The 27,440-nt window shown below is 43.4% G+C and overlaps 1 protein-coding gene across 23 annotated transcripts in view; it reads right to left on the bottom strand.

Annotated features, from left to right (window-relative positions):
- Positions 1 to 266: 266 nt before the first annotated feature.
- The window catches only part of MAP2 (microtubule associated protein 2), a 175,858-nt gene continuing 148,684 nt past the window's right edge, over positions 267 to 27,440 (bottom strand). For 8 of the 23 annotated variants that reach the window (XM_032190442.1, XM_032190446.1, XM_032190450.1 and 5 more), the window contains 8 exons: positions 27,255 to 27,389; positions 23,869 to 23,930; positions 18,413 to 18,566; positions 16,445 to 16,788; positions 4,029 to 4,121; positions 2,573 to 2,654; positions 1,738 to 1,850; positions 267 to 1,027 (listed from right to left, as the gene is read on the bottom strand). In XM_032190442.1, coding sequence (XP_032046333.1) covers positions 812 to 1,027; positions 1,738 to 1,850; positions 2,573 to 2,654; positions 4,029 to 4,121; positions 16,445 to 16,788; positions 18,413 to 18,566; positions 23,869 to 23,930; positions 27,255 to 27,389 — 1,199 coding nt within the window. In that variant the 3' untranslated portion in view covers positions 267 to 811. The remainder of the gene's footprint in view (positions 1,028 to 1,737; positions 1,851 to 2,572; positions 2,655 to 4,028; positions 4,122 to 16,444; positions 16,789 to 18,412; positions 18,567 to 23,868; positions 23,931 to 27,254; positions 27,390 to 27,440) is intronic. The other 15 variants (XM_032190451.1, XM_032190461.1, XM_032190462.1 and 12 more) reach the window with 9 other exon arrangements.

Genomic DNA, 27,440 nt, shown 5'->3' with positions numbered 1-27,440 from the left:
AACTGGTGGTGCGTACACTAATCTAGCCGCTTAACCAACTTTCTAATCAGACACAAGTCCGTTGGGGTGGAAGTGCTTGCTTTCAGTAGCTTTTTTACGTCACTTCCCCAAGCATTGTTTGGATGTTTTCAACTACTAGTTTCAGTTATTAGTTAAATAATTTATTGGCTTTTCAGCTATACACTGACATAATTACCCAGGTCCAAAAAAAAAAAAGTTAATAACTTAATTCAACTTTTGTTCTACTTATTTATATAAAATAACACTTTTTTTTTTTTTTTTAAATTAAACTTGAATTTCTCTATACGCCCTTCCTTCTGGTAAGCAGACTCTTAATCTAACCTGTAATAACTTACAATGGGCAACTTTTTTTTTTTTCTTTTTCCCCCATCTATCAACAGAACAGCAAAATGAGCAACTTGGGATATTAACAAGGCTCTTCAGAAAGAGGTGGATGGCCTTCAGGCACATGAAAGGTAAAAATGCATTTTATCATAGTACGGTACTCCATGCAAGACAGAGCAGAGCAACAATAATTGTCCAATGTAACATACTGCAGTTGTATGCCCATATAAAGCCAGTGTCTTCCTGTTGTAAATGGAGATCAGGCCAATTTCTGCATCTATTTAATTATTTTTTTCTTTTTTTTTCTTTTTTTTTTTTTTTCTTAACTGTATGATAACTACAAGTCTTGGGATGTGACGTAGTTTTAGACATGGTAAAGAATGAATGTAACACCTGCTCTGAGCCCATTCCTGCCAAGAGCTCATGCCTAAATATTATTACTTCATACAACGCAAAATGAGCAAATTCATAAGCCCTGCTTAGCAAGGGCTGCCGTGACATCTTCAGCGAGGGTAGCAAGCTGGGGCGATTCAAGCAGGTTGATGCTTCCAGAGGACGAGACGTTGCTGAGTCTGCGTGGTGAGGCCACGCTGGACCTGCCTGGTGACTGCGTGATGATCTCAGCCCCGTGATCAACACGGGCTTTAGCGTGCTCTCTGAAGTTTAGTTTCTGGCTGTCAATCTGTTCCAGGAAAGCAAAGAATTTAATGCATTATATATTCACAGCAGTTTCTCATTATAGATTATCATTTGGGACTCCTTTTGTTTATTTTTAAGAACTTTTAAGAGGATTGAAGCTTCTTCAGTCCCTAGAAGGATTGAAACTGAAGGGTTTTTTACCTTGTTTAATGCATCACTGGCTCACTATGCTACGTCTTCTCTTACTATTTCTGTCTCCCATGGGTGCCCTAATGAGCACTACCACTGTTCTTAGCTGTATGAATGTAACAGACATTTTATGGGCATTGTGATTTGTTTCTGAAATCTGTATTTTCAAATGCTTTTGGGGGTGACCTTACTTTCAAGATGTTTTCCTCATGTTTCACACAATAGTCCTGATCTTCTGGGATATCCACACTATAAAATATTATTATATCATGCCTGTGCTATACAGAGGTCCTAAGTAAGGTTTTTCTTCAGATGGAAAGCCAGTGCACAAACTACAGGAGGTTTCACCGTAAGGTTCAAATTTATCTTAGATGTGGATGTGAGCTTGATCATTCCAAATTCCAGAGGGAGCAAATGGCATGTGAATGAGCTCGATAATGAGCAAACGTTCCCCACTCAGCTTAGAGCCACCACTGAATTCACAGCTCCGGTAACTGGTAATTTCAACACAGAATTTGGGCCAGGACAGAGTGGTAGCCTTTTCCCTGAGGGCTGTCCCCTTACCTTGACATTACCACCGCCAGGTACATGGTGGGCATTTTCAAGTGAACCAACTTTAGCCTGAGCTTTCTCTTTGAAATCCAGTTTCACGCTCTCAATTTTCACACGCCCACCTCCTACACAGAAAAAGGAAACAAAGAGTGGAATGGCTCAAGGAGAAAGTCTGACATGATGCATGCGGGTACATTCAGATTAGTTCCTTTTTAGTTGGGGTCTAGTGATTTTAGAGAAGCACAGAATAACATGGAAAAACAGAAATCCTTTACTATGAGGGTGGTGAGGCCCTGGCACAGGCTGCCCAGAGAAGCTGTGAATGCCACATCCCTGGAAGTGCTCAAGGCCAGGCTGGATGGGGCTTTGGGCAACCTGAGCTGGTGGGAGGTGTCCCTGCCCATGGCAGGGGGGTTGGGATTAGATGATTTTAAGGTCCCTTCCAACCCAAACCATTCTGTGATTCTAACACACTGCACATTTAAGTAAAATCTAAAATCTTCAACACATTCAAACTGCAAGCATGTGCTGCAGTCCTATTGATTTTCAGAGGATCTAAGCATATGCTTAAGTATTTTGCCAACTTCAGTCTGCGTATCAGTATTTTATCAAACTGACATCATGTCTGCAGTATCCTTCTGCACTGTTTTATTTTAATCTCATCTCTAAACCAGGTGGTCCCAGATATTTGTCTGTATACATTTAGTTAAGTAGAATATTATTTGTATTACGTAAGTGTATTTATTTTCTTTTGGACTATAAAAGAGAATGGTATCATCCGTGTTTTTTCCTGCACATACAATATTAGTCTTTCCTTTGTCCCACACCCCATAAATTCCTACGTTACCTGGCTTGTGATGGATGTTCTTGAGTGAGCCACACTTGGAAGTCACATGACTCAAGTCAATCTTCTTGGTTACGATCTGTACCTGTCAAAAGCACACACAAACACAGATTACAAGAATGAAAGGAACAGAATACATAAAGAGCCAAGGCCTGCAGAGGAAGAGCCAAGCCCCTGGAAAAGGAGAGATGGTTAGTAGAAAACAGACCATGCCACAAAGGAGGAAACACCTGGATTAATACAGCAAGATTCCTTTCCACCTAGGGAAATCACAGAGCTGGGTTAAGCTTTTCTATTAGCAAAATGAAGAGGAGGATGAAGCAAATCAGCTTGTAGGTTCTTTTTAAAATGTTCCTGAGCCTCCTTTCAGGGCAGATGCTCCAAAGCCCTGCATGCAGCAGGACCTGCCCTGTTTGGTTCTGCTTTTTGAACATGCATCCTGACAACTGGGAATATTTTGGTGACTGCTTTTTTCTTGGCCATCTGTTTCATGTTTTTCTCCGGCTAAACAGAGTATGCATTTCAGCTCAATCTGCTGCAGGGAGCCTGGTGAGTCTACAAATGCGACTCCTGCAGCTGCACCTGCGCTGGTGCTGTCACCGGCAGCAGTGGCACTGCACTGCTCAGCCAGGCAGCAGCACGGGCACCCTCCGTCTCCTTCTGCAGCACTGCGCCCTGTGCTGCCGTGGCTGCACTGAACCCAGCTCGGGAACAGCTACAGCAAGGCTCCTGCTTTGCTCCCAGGTGTGGCTGTGTTAGCAGGCCTTAAGAAGCTGCAGCCCTCCCAGGCCAGGCCACGCAGGGGCTCCAAGCTGACTGCAAACTGCTGGTTTGCTCTTCTATTTGAGGAGAGATCATTTTCACCAGAGGGGTCAAACCCTCCTTATGCTATTCCAGTGTGACTGCTGGATCACACCCTGAGCAACCTCAGCTGGTTACGCTGGAATGATGCTGCAGTGTTAGCACTCAGCATGCTAACTGATCACACCCATTCTCTGAGCTTTCTTTGTCCTCGTGTTTTCTTTCTTTTCTTTCTCTCTGATGACTCTCATAACCGACAAGGTTAGCTGAGGAAGGGCTGACATGCTGGGGGACGACCAACTGGGAGCTGGAGTGTCTTTTGGAAAAGACTTTCTCAGGCCACTGCTATGAAAGGCACTGGACCATTTTGGCTCGCACTGGACTTTAACTGACAGCACCCTGGGGGATTTAGAGATAACCAAACTTTTAAATTTTCTTTTCCTGGCCAGGTCCTGGCAATGTGTTGTGCTCTGTGGAGGAAGATCAGAAGGCCACCACTGCAAACACAGGGCTCACACGACTACCAGACCAGACTCACATGTGAGAACAGCAGTAAGAAGGAAAATAGTGCTCAGAGGAAGGGAGACAGGGGGGCTGGCTGTGCAAGGTGGGTCACCACAGTGGAGATGCCTGCTCACAGGCTGGCTGTGCTACTTACATTTCCTCCCCCTGCAGAATGTTTGATGTTATCTCTGGAACCACACCGGGACTGAATATCGCTAAAATCGATCTTCTTGTTTAAAATCCTAACCTAAAAGGAATCGGAGGTAACTTACTATATGTAATACACACACTCCATTGGGGTGCAGGACAAGGGAGCCAGAGTAATTCTGCCTCCTGCTGTGACTCCTTCTTCTGACACTTGTATTGAAATGTGAGAAAGTCAGCCACACCAATCTCTGTGCTTAGGATGGTAACGCAGCATATGCTCTTTTTCTACCTCCTGAAATGGCAGTTACATGTAAATGCAAAGGAGAGAGGTTTTATACTGGGAGAGATGAGAGGTGGCTTTTCCTTGAAAAGCTCAAAGAATCCCTTACCTGCCTGGACATAGTCCTTGGAAAGCCTGTTATAGGCTCTCTAAGTGATGGCCAGTGTTCCTGCTGACCTGGACACGAGCAGATGGAAACCCTCTTTCTCAGAGCTCTGCACTCCAGCCTTCAACGCAGCAATCTGAGACCCAGCCAGCTCAGGCACTGGCTAAAATCCTGAGGTATCTCACCCCTCTTCCTGCCACACAGCCCTAACAGTGTCTGCATTCACACAGCAGACCTCTGATCTCAGTGTGTCCTGTTAAAGGTGACTGACAAATGGCTTAAGCTGAAGTCAGAGCTCACTGCTGCTCTCTCTCTCCTGTCTTCTACCAAAGGGCAGTGCAGAAAACAACAACACCTGGACACTTCTTGCTGCAGCCCCTGTTTCCTGATTCTCAGCGCTGCCTGTACTATTTGGTGGCCACAACTTGCTGGTGCTAGCAGCATTGTGCCTCTCCTCCCCCGGGGACTTGTTTTTTGGCAGAAATGCCACCTGACTTTCCTGTGATGGTGCCAGCCTCCCTTACAGATGCCAGGGGCCTGTATTTCTCCTGTGTCACCTTAGCCACGGAGGCACTGCAGGCATATGACAGTGCCTGGAGGGAACTCTCTGAAGGACAGGCCAAGCCCCGCTGTCCCACCTCGACCATCAAACCAGTCCCTCCCCTAGCAGATGTCAGTGGTTGTGCTCCCAGGGAACGATGTGCTGCTGGGGACAGTTAGCAGGAGGCAGGGGCACCTGGGCACACACCTGGGTGACACCACCTCCAGGCTCCTGTCTGAGCAAGGGCAGGGGACTGTGCTCACCGGCATTAGGCTTTGCAGGTGTGTGAGTAGGATTTCTAGCCAGGCCTTCTTTGTACCAGGAGCTTTTACTTACTCAAAGAGTGCTGCTGGTGCAGTGTATTCTCTTCTCTGGGTTAAATATGAGGTCATTACTCAGGTATTATGGTGGATTTTATTCATTCTTATCTTACTAATATGCAATATGAGTTCATACTCTCTTTCCTGTACAAACCATATTCATTTGGGCATTATCTCTTCATTATTAAATGACACTTCTATCGCCTTCAATAATATCATTTAGCACAGCTCTGTCGGCTGCTGTTTTAGGTAAAACTACAGGGACTAACTGATATGTAGGAGAGAGACAGGCACAGATATATGGGTTACCTTCTTCCTGCTTCTCACCACCCAGCAACACAAAGCAGCTGCACACCAGCTGAAGTGCTCAGTAGGAGGAAGAACCCCATGCAGTTTCTGCCTCCTGGTTTCAGGTCCCCACACTGCTCCGGGCTCCCTGTTAGACCTCTGAAAGAAATCACTCACTTCCTCTGTGCCTCACCTCTCCAAACTAGGAAAAGACAATACACCTGCCTCACAGGGACATCGGATTTTGCAGTTCTTGCAGTGGGGATAGTGCCACACCTAGATACCGAGTCAAATATCCTCTGGCACTGAGCAGCTGGAGTGCTACTCTTAACTTGCGTCCAGTAAACTCCAAGAAGAAGCTTCCCGAGGGCCACACTTTGCAGCTAATGAAAAGGATTTCTTCACAGAAAGCTGTTCCGTGGGTCCCCCTCATTACGTATCGTGTAACCACTACATCAGTCAAACCCATTAGGACATTAAATGCTTCCTGGCCTAAACTGTTAGAGTTTGGTAATGGCACACTCAGCAGTGATGGCGATGACAGCACCAGAAAGCTCCACAACTGGTAGGTCACCTTCAGCCCTTCACAAGGGCATCTTCAGTAGGCAAGCTGATTTCTGTCTTTCTCCCATCTGCTTAATCCATGTAAGTGAACCAATGCACACTGAAACATGAAAGGAAATGCCACTGGAGTTTTAGGCTTGTGTTTTATTTCAATATACCATTGGTTTAGAAAATGTACCCCGGTACCATACGCGATAGGTGTCACATTAGTTACTGAGACACACATCAAATGTGCAGTCAGATCGCGGTCTCAGAGAGCTTCGGGCCAGACAGAACTGGGCAAAACAGAAAGCCTCCCTAGCACTTTCTGAGCACATCTCTCAGCAACGGATCAGCAGCACCTCTTCACAATGGCCACAGGGATGAATTTGCTCTGAAAATGCTGACTTTGGTCATGACAAGACCTCTGTGCTGTGGACTGGGGGCCTGTAGCTTAAAAGTGAAGCCAAAGCAAGGTTATAAGCTGAGAGGGCACCTTTGATCAAGTGCCTGAAGGTTGATTTGCACCCACAAGTCTGACAGATTACGAGTCTCATGGCCCATGGACCCAGCTAGCAGATACGCAGTGGAACAATCATCTCAATTATCCTCTCTGTCTCACTGGGTGAGATGTGCCCCTGCGTAGAGGGGCCAGCAGGAGACCTATGTACCACTTATGTCCTGTGCTGAGGGCTGAAGTGAGATGAGTGATATGGACGTGCTGGTCACCCAGCACAGGCAGGAAGCACGCTGAGCCAGGGTTTTCCTCATGATCTGTTTCTCCCTTCCCTGGAATACATCGATAACCCTGCACATGTTCACATCACGACTGCCCTCTGTAACAAAGCATGCTACGAATTGATTAATCCTACAGATTAATGCCTTAAATCACGTAATCCCTCCATCCTGTATTCCTGAGCAAGGCCTACCCCTCCTGCCAGCAATACCCACCTAGCTTCTCTCAGCTCTGTTAGCCTGGGCAAGCATGAGCCAACGTCTCTGACTGTGCAGCAGGGGCTGAGGTATCACTGCCTTTTCCCCAGTGGCGCTGTGGGGCTGGGTCTGTTTTGTATCAATCAACAACTATCACCCAACTTGGCTGGACTGCATCTGTTTGTAACCCCTGCTCCCCTACCAGCACTATTTGAAATTGGCCAACAAGTTACAAATGAGTTGAGGATGGCTGGGACTGCCAGCCAGACAGCATGACTGCATGAGCTTTGTTTCCTTTGGGAAATCGGGCTATGAACATCAGAGGGAAAGTACCAGAGAGGGACAGGCACCATTTAGGCTAAAGAGAATCTTTGGCTTGCAAACAAAGAGCATAAACGGACTGTGAATTATTTGAAGCTGGAATCTAGAGGGAAATTTAACTATCAGAGCAGGGAGGCTCTGAACTGCCTCCCGAGGGAACAGAGCTACAAAAAGAAAATGGTAAACTTTCACGATGGCACTTGATGAAAGGAATTAAATGATGCATCTGCCTGGGATAGAGACAGCACAAATACCATGACTCACCAGGAAGGTCTCCATGTTCCTGAACGCGTATGTACATCTTGTGTGGGGGTGGAGGTGTGCTAGGGATGTATGTATAATTCTATATTCTAATATACACGCGCATTAAATGAAAGATCAAGCCTGCTTGTGCTCTCATTCAGGAAAGGGAACATTTTACTTTGCAGCAGGAACGGGACTGCCTTCTCTTCACACCCACTAAAGAGCCCAACTGGCTAATACCCTGACAGACTCCCTCATAGCCCATGCACTGCCCCACCGGTCTGAGATGGGTAAATTCTCTTCTACTGATCTGATGCTGGGTTGTCAAAATACGCTGCACAGGGAGGGGATGGTATGATTTTAATTAGAACAAGGTGAGGTTCCTCAGCGTTTGTCATAGCCAGGTGAAGTGAAACCACAGTGGAAAAATTAAGCCTTACAGACAATGCTGGGTTTATTCCACAAAACCACGTTGTCCAGCCTCTGTGCTCCAGTGCCTTCTGTGCTGTTTGAAAGCTGTCTGACCAAGTGCTGGGAGATGCACGGCATTTTCGGGTAGGCAGCTAAGAAGCCAAGTGTTGAAGATACCTTTCTCAGAGTTATTGAGATGAAGCCTATGTCGACCTGCACACAGCAGGGTAAACTTCAGCTCCCTACACACAGTGGCCTGGCTAGCAATCTAAGCAGGAAGGGGCTGTGGTCTGAGAGCCACGTCTACACTAGACCAGGAGGGATTTTGGGGGTTAAGCTGACCGATGGGACAAGAAGCAACTCGCTGGCAATACTTCTGAATCTCCCAGTGAGATATATGGCTCCCTACGGCTGTTCACAGAAAGTGAATTTGGATTTCAAAGTCTTAATGTACAACAGCCTCCTGCTGGGGGCCTGGAGCAGGCCTCCTCTGACAGTACCACATCTCTGTATTCACCAGGAGCAGGAATTTGTGGAAGCTCTGAGTGGAAGGCAGAGAAATGCAAGAGAGAATTTGGTTCAGCTGTGCCCCACTGCTACAGAAAGCAATGTTTGAAAACAGCTTATGAAAAACAAAGAATTAAGTTTCATTGCTGCCTCTAATCATTCAGTTCAACTTTCCCAACAACAAGGGAAGCCCACAACTTACCAGTGTCTGGGCAGATAATCCATAAAAAACCTTCTCTCCTGTGGCTTACTGGTGCACACCAAAACGAAGATACTCAGAGAACAAAAACCGAGAAGCTGATAAAATTACAGGCTCTGCATACATTTTCCAAGAAGCTGATGATTTATGTTCTCCCTGCCATGCAATTATGGTCTTTGAGAAGTTCTACCACAAACACTGAGCCTAAAGCATTTAAAATTACTCTAGCCTGGTTCCACTTGTCATTTGAACATGCTGTGTGGGGCTGTGATCTTGGAAAAAGCTCAGATTCCTAACAACTTATCAAAGAAGGCAGGTTCCTCCTACTTAGCACAGCATCACAGTCATTTGACACAGCTGCACCCCAGGAACTAGGCATTATTTCAGTGTTTGCTCTGCTGGTTAACAAAGGGATTTAATAAGACAAGAGTTTGTTGTGCATGGGAAGTGAGGGTAAGTTCAGCACCTGATTAGAATCAAGAAGCAGTTTTAATTGCTTCCGCATCCCTACGCTCCCACGGACAAATGATACTACACTTTTGATGCTCCTGGCAGAGGCTACAGGTAGAGGAAAGGGAGAGCAAGGGTATTTCCTTGACCTAGCAAAGCCCCTGAAAAGGAAGTGGGTGCCCCAGACTTTCCACATCTGCACACAGAGCTTGAGATGATGTTCAGCCTCTGTTACTGAATTTACTCACAAGAAGTTGCTGGTTGCACACACCAGCAAAGCTGCCAACCTGAGCACTAGTGAGATTCAAAATAAAAGGCTGCACTGGACACTGCATGGAGAAAACAATGTACCATCCACATCTGATTCTTAGCAAAGGGTGAGCAAAATAGGTTCATTTCTGACCTTTAAAAACATAGCCAGAGGCAGACACTGGCCACGTAGTATTTTGGCCTGAACAGCTGAACTGTAATAAAACAATTACAAACTGAAAATAGATACTTCTGATGAGAAGTGTCAATAAAATAAAAGAAAAGCCTTGCAATCAACCATGTCTTTAGTACTTGCATGGGATAATGAGGGCTGATTTACATCCTTCACTGTGAAGAACTTGCAAGCTTCTTTCCACCCATCTGCACATCACAGGATTCATCTAATTAATAAGGTGGCCACATTGATCTAGGCATGTCAGTATAAGTAAAGGGAAGAAAAGCCACCATCAGCATAACACAAGAGCAAAAGAAATATTTTCTGAGGGCATCTTTACTACCAAAATCTCATACTTTAAATAAATTTGAATATTTATATCATGGCCACTGATTAATACGACATACATGTATACGTTACTAATTGCCCCAAGCACATAGATTTCTGTTAGAAGATGTTTTCATATTTATCACAGAGAAAAAAAACAAATGTGATCGTCTCTTAAAGAATTAATCACTGAAACAGAAAGTAATATTTTACCTTTAAATCTAACATCTACCATGGTAAACTTTGTTCTGATTGCATGATTATGGTAGAAATACTGGGAGGTTTTGTGTAATTGTGCTAGAAAATGCAAAGCAGAAAGACCACTTCCTATGCTGAAGAGTTTACAGTCAAGAGACAAAAGCTCAATCTAACAGACAGCTCCAGGAACTGCAAGATCCAGGGCAGATACATTTTAACAACTGCTCTGTGATTATACTTCTCACTAAATCTGGGGAGCTGGTGAAATGAATGGAAAAGGAAATCGAAAGAGATTCATGTACTGCAAGTAAAAAAAAAAATTCCTAGGAGCAAAATTAATTCATCTAAAATCCAAGGATTTTACTGATTTGTGTTTTAGTACTGCCATAAACAAACAAACAAACAAATAAATAAAACAACACAAAATAGATTATGCTAGATAACAGTGTTTGATCCTTAAATTTTAGAAGGAGTGGTTGCTATTCATGGAAGGAGTACTGATAACCTCGGGTATCAAAGTATCAAGGTTTTTAAAACACTTCCACAGCTTTAAGAAATGAATTTTGAGTCACAATGCCTGGGCTTTCTTTACTCCAGCATAATGGAGAAAACTAGGCTGGTCAGTCCAAGTCAGAAAAACATCTTGTGTTTTATTTTTTTAAGCAAGCTGGTTTTCTCCAAGCTAAGCAGACCCTTAGCATTTCTTTTCCTTGTCCAAATCCAAAATTCCAAGACAACAACTAAGGTTTTTATCCTTTCCTTTCCTGTCCCTTCCCATCCAGCATTAAACTTTTTTTCATTTTCCCATGCAAGATAGAACACTATTAGATAACTAAACAGCTCTGGTCCAGATTGTGTATTGCCTGAACATTTTCCCAATAAGAACAGCGTTCTCCATTTTATTGCCAAAATCTAGGCTCCCTAGAGAAGAGTTGAAAATGCCTCCTGTGCTGAACTTGCTGCTGGGATGACTCAGGCTGTCAGAGGAATGTATGTCCTGGTACCTTCAACCTACCCCAGGAAATGGTACAGCTTCTCCCCTTGCTATATTAAGGAGACCAGCAAGGTATGGTACATCGCGGCCAGGATTTGTCTCTAACGTTAGCCAGCTGCTTAAGCTGCTGCTGTGGTAAGTGGATTTTGGGGTTTTCTGTTCAAAAAGTGGTTCCCAGTCCGTCCTCCATGAGTGTGATGCACATTTCACAGATGGCTGAGGCATGGCAGTGAAGTTATTCTCCTCCAGCCATAGATCGAGTGAACGTCAGACCTGGACTGAAAGTCCCAATTCCCTGCTCATTTCTACCAACCAAACACCTTTACACCTTTCCTCAAATAAACTTTCTGAAACTTGCTAGGGCCTGGCAGTGATTGCCACTTTTTTTTTTTTTTTTTTTCCTAAAATATAACTCAGAAAAAAAGGATCTTTTTTTTTTTTTTTTTTTTTTTTCCAGAATAATTCAAAGCTTAACTATACACAGGCAAGCTTTCCATTATGTGAGTGTAATCTGAACACAGGAGCTGCAAGATGTTATTTCTGTACAATAGGCAATGATCAGCCAAAATTATAAATTTCGAAAACTTAAAAATTATGTTTTTGAGCTGTGAGAGAGTGTTGAAATTGTGCCTGAAACTCCTAATTTCTCTTTGCATTTGTAGATCTGCAATTAACAAGGGATGGATTAGTTTCTAATTTTAAACGTAAACAGGCAAACATACAAATTGACAAACAGCTACTCATCATTTCCTACATTTCCCCTAATTTTCAGTCTAGAACAAATCCTGTAAATGTCTTCTGAATCCACAAAACGTGGAATGTATAAATGAAACAAAAACAGACTGACAGAGATGAAATTACCTTATGGTTAAGAAGTGTTGACTTGGTAAATTCACAAACTGATTTCAATGAACGCAGCTAACAGTGTGGAAACAATTCCCTCCCAGCCCCTCATTAGCCAACTCCTCAACCAGCAGCCAGGTTACAACGTGCAGGGAGCTGACCCACCTCTCCCTGCAGATGCCTCCCGTGGTCCTGGTTTTGGAAAGCACCAATGCCTGGGATTACCTTAAACCTTAGGGCTTATTTATGTTCATCACTTTTGTCCTGAACAGAGAGGCTCTTAACTTGAGCCAAAGTGCTTTGGACTTATCTATGTAGCAGACTGCAACAGATAAGCAGAAAAAGTGCCAGAAGGAAATGAGAGAGAAGGGGACTAAGTAACAGTTCAGACCGCAGTTTTTGCTGTGCCTGTATTCTCCACTGTCTTACAGGATGCTTTTCATCAGCCGCTGCACTGATAGCACATCATCTAGATTTTCAGATTGATTTTTGGGCCATCATCAGTGTTTGTAACTTGGCACAAAGACATGAAGCAGAAGGAAGAGGACTTACGAGATGATGTCTCAAGGGGAACTTGCTGAATACCCTCCTGACCTGCAGCTCTCCCAGGAGGTGTTCCAGCTGTTGGTGGGCCAACAACACGTCTGTCTCTGCTCTGGCTTTGCAGCTAAGGCAGGGAAGACGTCAGGAGCCCACTGTTCCCTGCAGACCAGGTCATCAATTGTGATAATGGGGCAGTGTGTGTTTGTGCATTGTGGGGGAATCTCTCCTGCCAACTACACGGATCTTGAAGCTAACAGGGAAGGACTCGAGCAAAAAAAAATGTGCAAAGACAGTGACATCTATTCAAGCCTCCTCTTCTGCCCAGCTCTGAGATGTCTGATCCTTCCATGTACTGGTCTCTTTTATCATTTAATGCTGATGCCTGTTGATTTTTGCCAGCATTTTTGTGGTTTCTAAACAGGTTCTGCTGAACAGTGGTGTCATCAATTTATTCAGACTTTCTGACCCATAACTAAATGCACCTTGTTTTCTACAGTTTAGGGAAAATGGTGAAGTTCTCTCTTTAATCTTCCTAGAAACCTTCAAGGAACATTTAATTCTCCAACACGGTGGGGGATTTCATTTTAATACATGTCATCTTACTCCTAACAAGGCCCCTGGCTGTTACCATAGTTAGTGATATTTTTGACCTTATGTACAGCATTCCAGTCTGTACAGCCCCGCTCACTTTTATGGGGCTGTGCTGATTCACAACCACTGAAATTCTTGCCCATGGCTGAGATTTATATCTAAATTTCAAGGTTAAATTAAAAGAAATCTAAGTTGGCTTTATCCTTGGTTGCTGGCCTATGATGCTTTATAAATACCCTACCTGGTCAGTAACAAAAAGATTCAGTTGACGACTTTTGTGCGCTGACATGGCACAAACCACATCCATAGGCAGAATTTCGAGATGACAAAAAAATCAAACAGAAAAGCAAAACCCAAGTCTTGGCATGTGCAACAGATTTCCAACCCTTCCCCCAGCTCCCCCCATGCTTCCCTTAGGCTGTCTGAGAAATAACAGATGCAAATGGGTTACTTTTGAAAGCACAGCATTTCCTCCACAGCTGATGCAGTGCTAAAATCCATCTGAAGCCCAGCAGACATACCCATGAGCAAATCGCCTCTGAGCCTTGCCAAGAATGATCCATTTCACCATACTTTACTATAAAGAGAAAACCAGGCAACCACCTACTGGCTGCATCACAGCGCAGAGCAGCCCTCATTTCTCCAGACTGCAGAACAGCAATTAAACACATCTCAAGTGATCTATTCCTCACAGGAGCTCAATGCAGGAGCTCAGTGCACCGCAGTGTTGGCTTGCTTCTTCCCCTAGACGTGTTTTTTTTTTTTTTTTTTCCTGTCAGGTGGAGTAATTTCTCTCCTTTGTTTCCGTGGCTGGCAAGTTAAAGCTGAATTAAAATCAGTCTGCTGGCTGACGAGCTTTTGATGAAATTCAAGGCTGAAGCACTGCACTTCTTTCATTTAGCATTCAAACCTCCCCTGCTGTTTCAGTTCTGCACCTCAGCCTCTGGCAGTTTCACAGCGCGGCTGCTTTCTCTAGGACAGCTGTAAGCTAACAAAAGACCTTGTGCTAGGTTAAGATATGCCTCTGGTAAAAGGATAGTCTGTCTCCAAATGACAGTTTTGGGCTGCATATCTGTATTCCTTTAGCGATTTGCATGTCATGTTTATGTACTTAACTTGCCCAGATATATGCTGGCTTTTTGTCTGCTAGTTTTTCCTCTGGTTACTGCTATCAGCACTTCTAGTTCAGGTTATAAAACTTGAGCAGCCTTCTGTTTGTTTCATGTATCATCACTAAAAGCAGATAGCAGATAACAGCTCATCTTAGCCAGTGCAGTACTTGCCACCAGGCGTTACGGAAGCGAGCAGACACAAGGAAATGAAATTAGCTTTCATGTGTTCCTCTGACAGACCATATACAATTCAACTGCATAAATTGGAAAAGAATTAATCCTAAAACCTTTTGTCTAGACTGAGCAACCATGGCATAAAGGAAACACAAAGCCAAAACTCCATGAGTCTTCCTCTGCCCAACCCACAGCTCAGTGGCCACCCAGCAGTGGGAATTAAAAAACGCTTTGGCTTCCGTGACATTATGTCCACTCAGCAGATTTCCCCTGTGATCCCCAGAAGGGTGAAATGCCCACTGCTGTGCCATTCTTCACTACGCAGCATAGACTGTGGGCAACTGTCAAACTGCTAAGCTGTCTGGGCATGGTTTTTACCCAGGAATACAATTCGCTGTGGTCCTCTAGCGCTCACGATCCACAGAGAGCACCAGGAAGGAGGAGGTTAGGCTAACGTGGTGCTGGTTTTAAGCCCCATGCCCAGCAGCTGGGCTTGTTACGAGGATTGCCAGTCCAGAAGCGCTGTCTGAACTTCTCTTCCAAGCCCCTGTGCCCCGACCATCTGCTATGCAATATGTCAAGTGAGAGCTGGCCTCATACAAAATAGTTATACCAACACTTGTCAAAATAAAGGCAGAAGAACCTTTGCTGAGGCATTATCTTCTCGACTTTATCTGAGCAACTGGCTACTGTCCAAATCCTGGGAAGCACTGAATGTGTTAATTTACCATGAAAACAGGATCACTGCTTAAGAGATACCTTACTGTTTAACACGAGCCTGCTTTTTTCTCTGGAAGACCAGCCGTAGGCATAGGTTAGCAACATCAAAAATATTTTTTTTTCATTTGCTTGTTTTTTTTTGAGGCAGCATTAGGCAAACCTTACTGTTCTGTATGTTCCACTGTGTATTCCAAAACCCAGATATTTATAGAAGTATCTGATCTGGAAACACTGTGCAACCCAGGTTCCCAGGATGACTAGCTTTGAAGACAGCTGAATGGGGAAGCATGTTAATCACCCTGATGTCCTGTCCCTGGAGGTGGCTGAGAAGCGAACCTGTGCACAATCCACTCACATTGACAGTGCCGTAACTCAACGGTCCAAGGAAAGTGAAAGGGAGCTGGGGACACAGAGCGTTTTCATGGTGGGGTTGTGCCCACAATCAATATGAAAGGGAGATCTATGGTATTCCCTATCTGTTCTTTCCGCAGTCTTCACAAGCTCCTGCTTACCTTGAAAGCCTCTATGTTTCCTGTCCCTTTCAATGCCTAGTAAGTTCTGCCTGTAGCAACAGGATTTTCTTACCCTACATACACGTTCAGTCTTTAGCGGACAGCAATGCTCATGATAATATGCTTCAGGGCATAACTGTACAAGGTATGAGAAACTTTATCATTTTTTCAGCTTTTAATTTCATCACCGTGCCCGTGAATTCTTCTGCTTTCAGAAAGTGAGAACAGAAAATCGCCATCTGCCTTCTTACACATTCACCTTTTCTAATTTTATATGCCTTCTCCAGTTTATACAATTTAAGTCCTATGCCTGCTCATTCACACTCTGAAGCAATAAAAACAGCTAAGTCTAATATCCGTCTCCTCCCATCATCTTCAACTTGGGGTGGATTTACCATGTTGGAGGCTACAACTCTCATTAACACTGCCCAACACAATGCACACGGCATGTAAAATGCCACAGGGAAAGGTCATGGTGCTGTGCAATCCTGCTAACATCTATCTAGGTAGACGCTGAACTTGCATGAATTAAAGCAAACCTCCTTATTTTTCTGGTATCAATGAAGATTAAAGAAGCAACAACTGCTCGTACTCAGGCTAAAACATATTTATGGCATGGAGTACCATCTCTTGTTTGAAACTTCTCCCCTGATCTCAGTGAGGCACTGCTAGTTTTCAGCTGGCAAGATAATTTTTCTGAGGACAGTCCCGACCCCTGCAATTTAATGCCACTTAAATGCATTTGTGAGGAAACTCAAAATGGCTCCCATCCCATACCCATCCTGAAGGTGCACACGTGAGGCTAAATAACATATGGATGAACAGAAAGACTAAAATCCTTACCTGCCCTCCCTTAGGCTGGTATTTGATGTTATCTGTTGATCCAATTTTGGACCTGACGTTCTTGAGGTCAGGTAGAGGCTGATTAATAACTCGCAGCTGCTTTGGAGTGGCTGGAGATTTAGGAGGAGTGCGAATTATGGCAACTTTTTTCTCAGTTGGTACCAGTATGGCAGATTTGGGGGTCCCAGGAGTGTGTGGGGTTCTGGAGTAGCTGGGTGTCCCTGGAGTGCCCGGCGTACGGGAGGAATAGCTTGGTGGTGTCCCTGGAGTGATGGCAGTGGAGCCAGGAGTAGTGGGGGTAGAAGTTCCGCTTTTTCCTGTTCTGCTACGAATTGGTTCTGATCCTACGTGCAAGAAAAACAGCATTAGACTCACAGAAATACAGCGTTGCTTCTTTATGTGCCTCCTGAGCCTGCAACCAGAAGCACCATCTGAATGCAGCCTTCAGGACTTGGCCTGGCAGCCTGACTCACCAGGAAGAACTGCGTCACCAAGGTCAGTGGATTTGGGGGTTAAACCAGACTGGTGAAAATTTTGATGCTAATCCCGAAACTCTAGGCGTATCACCACTGGGCAGCTGCTCTCTGCAGCTGAGCCCCAAGCAAGCATTCAGCTGATGGTGAACACGTCTGTTGTGTGGACGGGCAGATGTCCCTCACGTTCAATTGCTATTTTCAAGAGGTGCAGTGAAACAAAGCAGCTACAGAAGCCAACCTTGATTAAAAGTCATATTCTAGTTACATTGACAAGCAAGTTAAAAATATATAAGTAGTGGAACATTTTGTAGCAGCTCCATTCCCTGTTAATGGCATTACCAGTCCTTTTCACTGAGGACAAAAATCAGTTTAACAGCGGCATTGTGCTTTCTGCAGCCCACTCTGCTGGTAACTCTCAAAGGCAAATGAACAGAAGCTGAGATCTCGCCATAAGCTGCTTAAAGGAAAGCTTGGCTAAGAATACTCAGGGAGAGAAAGACCAAACCAACCCTCAAAGCCTGCGAACTCCAGCACTGAGCAGGTGTTATGCGTTTTCACCTTTAAAAGGCTTGGGAATTATAAATGCAATGGGCCTCTCTAAGGCAGTGTGACTAATCAAAATCCCAGTTAAGTGATTGTTAATCGTTCTGTTTATTTCATGCCACTTAACAAAAACAACAACAAAAAGAGGCAAATTCTTTACATGACTCACCAGATAGATTGAACATACTCCAATCCCACCTTCAGTTTTCCCTGAACAGTTTCTTCCTTTCCCATCCAACCTTAAACCAGAACCTTTTCACTACATCAACTGAGATAGAAAGGGAAACTTTTTTTCCAATTCTCTGTAGTTTTGGTATATTTAATTTTCATCCCTCAGCCCTTCACCGCATTGGCAAATACTCCATGGCCTCTCAGCCTAGAGAATGGGCTGCTGTGCCAGCTGGCAGTCACTCTGTTTTACCCTTGGAGCATCACCCAAGAATTTCAAAGGACTTCTTTTTTGGTAGAATTTAATCATCTACTTCCCTTAGGTTCTCTTAAAAAGGTCTGAAATTGTTTCCTAAAGCTACAGGAATTCCTACTGGAAAGTAGGGAGTCACATCCAATTTCTGAGGCCTAGGCTGAAATCAATCTAGCAAAAAGTTATGGGAGTATTTATTAAAATTCTCATTGTCCTGTAATTCCTTTTGGCTTCTGAGTTAATATAATTAGTCCTGATAAAGGGACCTGGCTGGTTTACTATCCTCACTTCCTTGAGTCACTCCACTGGCTAACATCTTTGCATTTCTCACCTGAGAGGGTTTTTACCCTAGGACTAGAGGCGCAGGGAGATCGTTACTGTGAAGCAACAAATTCACAACTTTAACTCTTATGTTCACTTTTCTAAGATACATCAGAATATTTTGTGTTGCCCACTTCACATCTGTCTCACTTTTGTTGTGGAAGACACCCATAGCAGTAGGAGAGAGTTAACATGCAAGAAACATACGGGTGGTCCGTCGTACTGAAGAGGAAAGGGATGCTGTGAGGGAGAGAGAGTTCTCCTCTCTGTCTCTGTCTCCTGATACAGCTCTTCGAGGAGGAAGGATAGAGGAAGGTCTTGGTAAAGAGGAACGTTTTTCAGGACTCTTGCTTACTCCATCCTAATAGTAACAAAATAAAAAGAGGTTTAGTTTTCAAAATGTCCCACTCCATCCCGTGATTTCTCTCAACCTATATACAAAGGGGAAGCCTCATTCTCTGGGCCCAGTTTACTATTCATGCAGGAAGCTGTGGGATCTGGCCACTTCCCATGCTCTGATCAGCTCCTCGCTGCTTCTTTACTGCACAAAAACGCTCACTAGGAGAAGTCTGGCTCTGGTACCCAGAGAGATTTCCCTGCGTATTTCCCAAATGTGGTATTTTGCCAGTCTCACCCTACCTTGAACAAGCTCCTGCTTCCTCAAAATAAACCCTCCCCTTGTAGCAGACAAAGCCCTTCTACAGGTTTGACTGAGCATGTATCAGTGACTGGTTTTACTCCCACTGAAGGCAAAGCCGTATCTCCCAGGGACTGCAGAGGATGCTAGTGGACTACTGGATTAGGATCTAAATCCCTGTGAAGCCATCATAGATATAATCTCCGTCAAAACAAAGGCAATCATCTACTGATCTGAATATGGATGGGTTCAGCATTTGGTTCCTTAGTAAAGGTTTTTTTTTTTAGTACAAACAGAAAGTAAAAGAACTCCTCTGGTGCTCAGTGTGAAATTCATATGTGAATTCACCTGCAAAGTACCCGCAATACTGGGACACCACACACTACGTTATTTGGTGATGTGTGATTTGATGATGATGAAGTATAACGATGGCCCCAACCAGTACGAGACATGCCAAGCAGAGTGAAAACAGCTTTTAAATGATGTAACAGTCATCAGCTCAGCATCAACATTTGTAAGACGAGTGAACAGTAAACACAGGGAAGCTCGGATGAAGCCAACCATCTCTTTAAACTTATACTGCAACTTCCTGAACTTGGTCCTAGGCACAGACCAAAAAGCCTAAGGTCCTAAAGCCTTTGGCTTCTGCCCTTGCTGCTGGTGATAAGAACTGTACGCTCTTACACTGGGGATTTAATTGGTTTTTAGAGTATTAACTGGTTGAAATTCGCCTTTTAAAATTTTCTCCTGGAAGACGAATTAGTACTGCTGGTTTTGATTCTTACCCATGTGCAAAATGGGTGCAACTTCTCAGCAGTCAATGAAGCAGCATCCATACCATCAACAGAAAGAAGACATCTCTTGCTAGTTATAGGAAATTTCACTTATGTTTCCTCTGGAGAATTTGCTTCATTTTTACCTATTTGCAGCACAGATAACGTAGCCTGGTAATAAATTTTCCTGCCACTGGAAATTAATCCCAGGTAAACTTCACAGATAACTACCCAGATGTAGCGGGGAGAGAATGTGATCCAGGGAATTTACCTACACATCTCCGAGCTACCTCTCTCTACCAACTCTGCTACCTTACCTTAGCATCTGATTTTGAGTAGGGCAGGCAGTCTCTTGGGCCTGCTGAGGAGGGCCGTACATAATAACTGTCTGTATCGAGAAAAGTGGCCCTTTTAGCAGTTAATGAGCAAGCTGAGCTGGGTCTTGGAGGAAGCAATGACTTTGCTTTAGACTTTGAGGCAGGAATCTTTGACAAAGAGGCAGTCTAGTCACGAGAAAACAAAAGAAAACAGAACATGAAGCTGGACAAAAGGAAAACACATGCAACATGGACCAAAAAAAATGCGAAGCTATGAATTAATACTTTTCCTGTGTCTGGTAATGGTGTCTATGCAGTTCTGACATGCAAAGTTTGAGTTCTGTGATGTTTGACTGAACCCATCTGTGTCTGGACAGATTTACTGATTCTAGAGAGTGCCTTTTTGTGTAAATGCTATTTTTGCCATGTGTTAATAGGACAGAACTGGTGCCAGGCACAGCACTTAGCTGGTACAACTGCTGGCTGGCTGCATTAGGAGCCAGTGCAAAACTACAGGAGCACCAACACATCCTCGTCTTTTAAAACTAAGTTGTGCATTTGTAATATATCCCTCCCGGCTACACTCAGGGATGAAACAGTGGGAGTCTGAGAACAAGGTTACAGCAGCATTCCCAAGATGGCAGAAGGACGTGACAGCAGAGCTTCTTATGCCACTGCATGCACACAAACATCTCCAGTGCACCACAAACACTGTATTTTGTGCATCTGGTGTCACAGCAGGAATTTGTAAACCTGTTTTGACAATGTGGGGTACTGGGATAACGAAGAATTTCAATTATATGCTTGAAAGGCTGACATCATATGTCATTTTGGTCAGGTACTGCTCTGATTCTGCATAACGGTAATATCCCACTGAAGGAACAACTTGGCACCAACAAGGCAGACTGCAAATTCTTTGTTGATGCTTCGGAGACCTAGCTGCTCTACATAAAGAAATTTCCGTGAAAGAAAAGAGGGCTACTTGATTAAGCAACACTGTTCTTTCTCCTACAAGGATAACTGATATGACAAAGCACAATTGCAAGGCTGTTGTCTTGGCAATGTAGTCCTGATTCTCTCTGTATTCATAGAAGCATGAAGTTACTAATAGGAGCAATCTCATTGTAAGTATGGGATTTAGTAGGGAACTTTAGCCAGGAAAAATTTGGCATTTGATCTCAGCCATTCATCTAGATTTCCTCAACGTTCGGAAAAGATGCACAAGTTACTCCTTGTCTTTTTTAGAAAATGAGAAAAACAAGAAATCCATTCAAAGGATCGGAGTGCTTCACTAGCAAGAAAGTATTTCTAGAAAAAAACTCTGCAACATATTTATCTTTTAATAATGAAAATAATTATTTTAAACAGAAATTGAACGGTGTGTGTTTCTGTCACAACAAAGGCTTCTCCAGGCTCTGACTGATGTGTCATAATTGAATTTACAGGTACCATCCACTTGAGAAAATTTGGGCTGTATTTCTAAGAACACTAATGCTGAAACTATGTAGAAGCATAGCATCTGTCTTGTGTGGCTCCAAAAAGCAGACGTTATGCCAGCACTTTTCACCAGGGTTTCTGAACGTGGGATATAACTGAGCACACACAGTCTGAGGCCCAAATGTTCATTCAGCCATTTTCAACTTTTCCAACTTGAGGGCCATGCAACAAGACCCTGGTGAGACTGGAAAGTCCTTGCAGTAGATCCTAGGCACAGTGCAATCTGGGAGACCCCATCCTTTTCACTCACAGTGCGTGGTGTCCTCCATGAATATGTGCGTCTAATGGGGATGCTAAAGATGGACGAGACCCAGATCTTTCAATGGAAAGCCTGGGGAAAAGGCATGACCCTGAGCTCTGGCATTAACACAATCTGGATCCGCTCTGTTACTTAGCAAGCAAGGCACTTTTTAGTATCAGTAAGAGCAGCAGAGTCTGGTCCAAACAGATTTCAGTGACATGCTCAAGACTGCTAGAGCAAGCAAAGAAACCAAATGCTTCAATCCCTTCCTGCACTTTACCCAGAACACTATTCCCATTACGTTAGCAATAGATGACATGTAACCTCTGCTGTAATTCGTACTGCTGGACATGCCAGCTGTCCACAGGACAAACATCTATGTAACCCTGGCCAAGACCCAGTGATTCGGGGACTGCTGAAGCTGGGAGGCAGAAATCTCAGTTTATTTCAGAGGCACTGCTAAGGCATGGCCGATGTTCTCAGCATCTCACTACCACAGGTACACAGCTCCTTCCAGCAGATGGAACTGCTTAGCCTTTCCTGAACTTGTTCTGCAAAGCACTATGGAAAATGTGGTTTGAAGACGGGTAACAAACTGACTGGGTTGGATATCTAACATTACCAGCAGCGAGGAAAAGGCTGCACTTGAAGGACATAAAAGCTGAAAATCAGGAAGGAACACAACAACAAAAAGGAAGAGGACTTTACAAAAGCAGAGGTGAAGACAAGGCACAAAAGAGAAAACATCCAAGAGATAAGTGAACATGGCAATCAGAGAAGGGAAGCAACAGGGAGAAAAAGTAAGGAGGGACTAGACTTCTAATCTTTGCCATAAGGTAAAGGACAGGAATAAGAAAGGTGCATAGAAAACAGATCATTTCAGAGAGGGACTTCGCAGTGCTTGTCCTTAAAGCACTCCATGATCACAGAAGGCTCTGAAAATGGGCTAGTATCGACTTCGCTCAGGTGTTGATCAGCCCCTGAGAAAAGACAGTCACAAACCATGCTTTTGACTAAGGAGCAAAGCCCACCCAGATATTTCTTATTGTTCTAGGAAAGAACTTCTAACAGTTTCCCAGTTATGAGCTGAAATGGGCCAGACATCTCAAATCACATGAAATCCTAGCATCCATGGCCGAATTCAGGCCTAAATTTCAGCGCTGCTTCACAGCCTCAAATCAGCTACGCTGCTTTCATCATTAACAATTTCTTATGATTCATAACTAGTGTGTAGCACTTTAGAAGACATAGATTTTTGTTCCCCAAATAAACGACAATCTGGTTAGACAGATGAAATAAATCAGCCATGGAATATATTAGGAAATACAGGGGAATCCTAAGGAACAGCCACACTGTTTATGATGCCTAGCAATGACAGAATATTGTCACATTGCAGATGTAAGTCAGTTTGTGTCAGTGTCATGAAAGAAAGAATTGCATAGGGGATAGTGAAAGAAGGACAAATTGCTGGGGATTCTGGAATAGTGGGCTAGAAAGAGCACAGGGTCAGCAGAGGAGCAGGGCAGAGAGACACTTTGCTGTAGTACTGCTGTATTTCTGTAGTGTTTGCAATATTTACTGATGAAAACTCAGCAGAGGAGAGGCAGAAGCGGGGAGCAGAACAGGCTGCAGAGCAGCTGAAGGCAGGGCACAGGATTGTCAGAGTAAAACAGACAGAAATCAGTGCTCCAGAAACTAGTCTATCCAAAAGCACTTATTCGCGTGTTAAATGCTACCGGCCAATAATTTCCACACAGGCAGGGTCTCTGCAGAATGCAAGCATATGTAATGGTGCATCAAAATATACCCAGTGAGTCCTGGGGAGGATTTCTGCCTAGGTGGCAATACAGCAAGGTGGCAGCACGAGCTGGGTGCTGTGGAAAGGTCCAAAGGACACAGCTTATCCCAGAGGATGACCTTGTTCCAAACACTGAACAACATTCAGCTCCTGCAGCTTGGAGTCTGTGTGCCCCCTATAGATCTGCAAGCTGTCATCATCATCTACCTGGGCTGTAAGTCAGAGCTAGTAGAAATTATTATTCAGGAAAGGTGGGTTTAATTACCTTTTTAAATGAATAATGAATATGTCAAACAAATTCTAAATGGAACACACAATGAAGGACTGAATTAACACAGGAAGATCTGAAATAAGGACAAAAGGAGATTGTAAAGATGGGCAAGAAGATGATTTTACTCACTGAGAGTTTTTCCTTTGCTTGTTTAAATACACCAGGAGCCTGGTTTGTTTCACCACCTGCTGCTGAGAGACCCAAAGAAAGACTTGATGGTTAAAAATAATAATAATAAACATTTCCACTTAGCACACTTGTTAGAACACTCATATACGTTGGAACTACCATGTAAAACAATTACCTCGTGAAGCAGTCTCAGTGAACTGTATATAGGAATGTGCTTACCTTAAAAACGTCCTGTATTCATTTTACTTGAGGTAAAGTGGCATTCTATGTATTTCAAACAAATCCAAGTTTTGTACTTATGTCCCTGGAAATCTAGGAACCACAGTAAAGTTCAAAGAACAGCTGACAGGTGTAAGAGACTCTAGTTCTGAAGGTCCATCCAAAGATACCTTATCACCCTGATTTTCAGAGAGTTCTGAACTGTCCTCTGAAAAGCAGGTTCCTTTAAGCAATCCACAAATGAAAATTTTAAAATAAAGGACCTGAAATCATCGCTTTTAAAAATATTAGCCAAAATTTGTAATGGAAAGAGAGCGATTGACTACTGAATTACCACTGCAATTGTGTCAATAAGGTCAGTGTGCCATGGCTCAATCAAGCCCTCAGACTTTAGCATTCACATTATACCTGGGACATCAAGTATAATAATGCACCATTTCATTTATCTCATACACCATGATTCGAGATGAGATTTTTCTTTCTGACTTAGATTCTGTCCTTACAAACTTGTGGAACAAGGGAGCTTTTCAGAAAGCAGGCTATTAGGTCCACTCCAACACCACTGTTCAGGAAGTGATTTGCCTCACAAAAGCTATCTAGATGTGACATCCCTTGGCATCTGTGCCAAAAAAAGCCCTTAGTAAATACAGAAGCAGGGTAGTAGACACAGATGACAATCTCTAGGATGTCTTCTAACTGTAAAACCAGCCCTAACACAGTGTACGGTTCAGAAACAATTGATTTTCTCCTCTCCTTGTATCCCAGGAATGGTGACGGGATCCCTGTTTTTCTGCCACACTTCCCACTCAGTAGTTCTGCCCTCTTAATATAATTTCCTTGCTGCTTTTCTAAATTGAAGGAGGAGGAGAGAAAACTTTTCAGGAGGAAATTAATATATGTGGCCGCATACAACACTTCTGAATTTGTACCAGGCTTAAGTACAGCAAAGCCCTCCTGTATCACATTTTACCCCATCTGTTACTGCTGGTTTTGGTGTGTTTCGCATCTCTTCTAAATAATCACAAATAATATATTCCTTCCTTCCTTCGGTATTGAACCCAAATCAGCCTCCAGTACGAAGTGGAAGGCATAGCTGTGCCGCTTCTACTGACTTACCTGGAAGCACCACAACTTCTCCATCTGAACAACAGATCTCTCTGTGCTCTGCTACCAAGTTAAGTACACAACCAACACGTTTTGCCTCAGTGGGTGACCCCAGAACTGCAGACATGGAGCAGAAGTGCCCTGCATACTGACTCCTGCTCATAACCGGGCAGTTGGCCTGGCCTTGCCCCTGTCACCACTCCTCTCATGGCACAACAGCAGCAGCATCTCACAGCCACAGAGCACGAGCCGGATTGAGGTTTCACTCCCGTAACTACATCAGGCAAGGCAAAGATTTCACTACTCTTTCCTTGGAGTTGGCCATGCAGTTTCTTTTCCAAACGGCAAGGATGAATCTCAAACAGCAGTCCCTCCCTTGAGGATATGGCAGCGTATCTTACCAGTATTTGCCAGTGCTTACCTCACAGTGACATGGGAAGGTTTTTTTTCCCCTGCTATTGAGGGCAATAGATGAATGATTTCATTTCCTGCACAACTACATAGAAAATATGAGCGAATACTAACTTCTTGTTGTAGACTATTCCATCTTATGACTGGACATACTTCATTTTAAAGATGCAGAAAATGCAACATGGAGATCTTAAACACCTGGAGTACACTCAAAGCTGTGGACTACACTGTGGAGGTACTTTTGGTGGGGCTCACACATCACAGCAGTTAACAGGGCCATTCCAAATAGGACATACTGACAGCTGGCTTCAAGAAATGGTGCTGTATAAATTGTATTACATAAAAAAATAAAAAGGGAGGGAAATAACATCCCTGTAAGTTCCAGATACATAGAAGAAAATAAGGGAGAACTGAGTTTTCCAGCAACACTGAGTATGGTGAAACATTTTAGATATATTTTTATTCACTTTGTGGTATGATTCAAGCTATTTTGCTTTAGAGCCCAAACCAACCTTCCTGCAAATTTTAAGATCAGAGTCCCTCTTTTTGGTTGCTCTCTGTCTGAGTTTTTAAAATGCACTGGGAGGTTGTTCTTGTATTACATTTTTCACTTCCACTAATACATCTGCATCACTACATATCAAGAAGGAGAGGAAAAAAAGCTCTGACTGTTGCCAGGCAGCACACATTTCAGGCACTGAACAGATTTCCTTATGCAAGTCTATCAGTATGCCTCAGGTCTCTGAGATGCTGCTGGGCCAGAAGAGTTCTGAGGAGGTAAGAGTATCAGAGGGCAAGACAACGCTGACCACATAGCTGTAGAAGTGCAGTCAGAGTTAGAAAGCTGCAAAACCGACACTTTTGTGACATGAAGAATCAACTCCCCATTACCACTGCTCATCAACCCCCCCCCCCCTTTTTTTGTTTTTTTTGCTGTGCTCCAACAAACAGTAAAAAAGATAGCAGGAACTGTTGTTTTAATCTCTTTTAAATTTTAATTCCTTTAACCTTCCTCTACCAAATATTATTATTGCTTTTTGTTTGGAATCCATTCGTAGTGTGAGCCCAGATTTCTTCTCTCAGCTCCACGCTGCGTGTGGCTGGACTCCCCCTGTGGATTTTGACTGTACATCATAAACATCAGTAACAGACTGTGACACGTGAACGTGGATAACATCAATCAACAAAATATAAGTCCGAAACGCTTCTTATTATGCATGAGAGTAAAAAGCAAAATAATGGAAATGCATACCATGGTTTAAGCTGTCAACATTTTCCCACCAGAAAAAAAAAAAAAAAGCATAATAAAAATAATTAGAAAAAGAACAAAATGATGAGCAGAGATTCCTACAACAACACACTATAAGCACAATGCCAAGATACAACCACAGCACTTGGAGGTCCAAGCAATGACAAGCATACATGATCATGGCCTCCATTAAATAAACAAATAAATGCCGGGAAAGAAAGAAGAAAAGAAAAATGATAAAAAACACTAAAAAAGCAACACTATTTGTGAAGATACTCTTGGAGGAAAAATTAAAAAGTAAAAATAAAAAATAGAGAAGCTGCCATAGCCATGAGATTTAAAAAAAAAAATAAAATGTCTATGTTTGCCAGCCACATTGCATAACTGAACAGAATGCAGTCACCTGTCTGCTTCCGTTTAACACAGGAGAGATGAGTTGGTCTAGTATATTTGATAGCAGGTTTTAAAATGATTTTCCTGGAGGGAGAGTGGGCCTGAACTTCAGTTTTTTTAGCAAGTTCAGCTTTCTTATACACTGCTATGGACAAGAAAACACAAAAACACACAATCAGGAGAAAAAAACAGCAAA

This window comes from Aythya fuligula, chromosome 6, assembly GCF_009819795.1.
Source record: "Aythya fuligula isolate bAytFul2 chromosome 6, bAytFul2.pri, whole genome shotgun sequence".
NCBI lineage: Eukaryota > Metazoa > Chordata > Aves > Anseriformes > Anatidae > Aythya > Aythya fuligula.
Note: the sequence above shows the minus strand (reverse complement) of the source record. Positions and strands in the feature narration are given on the sequence as shown.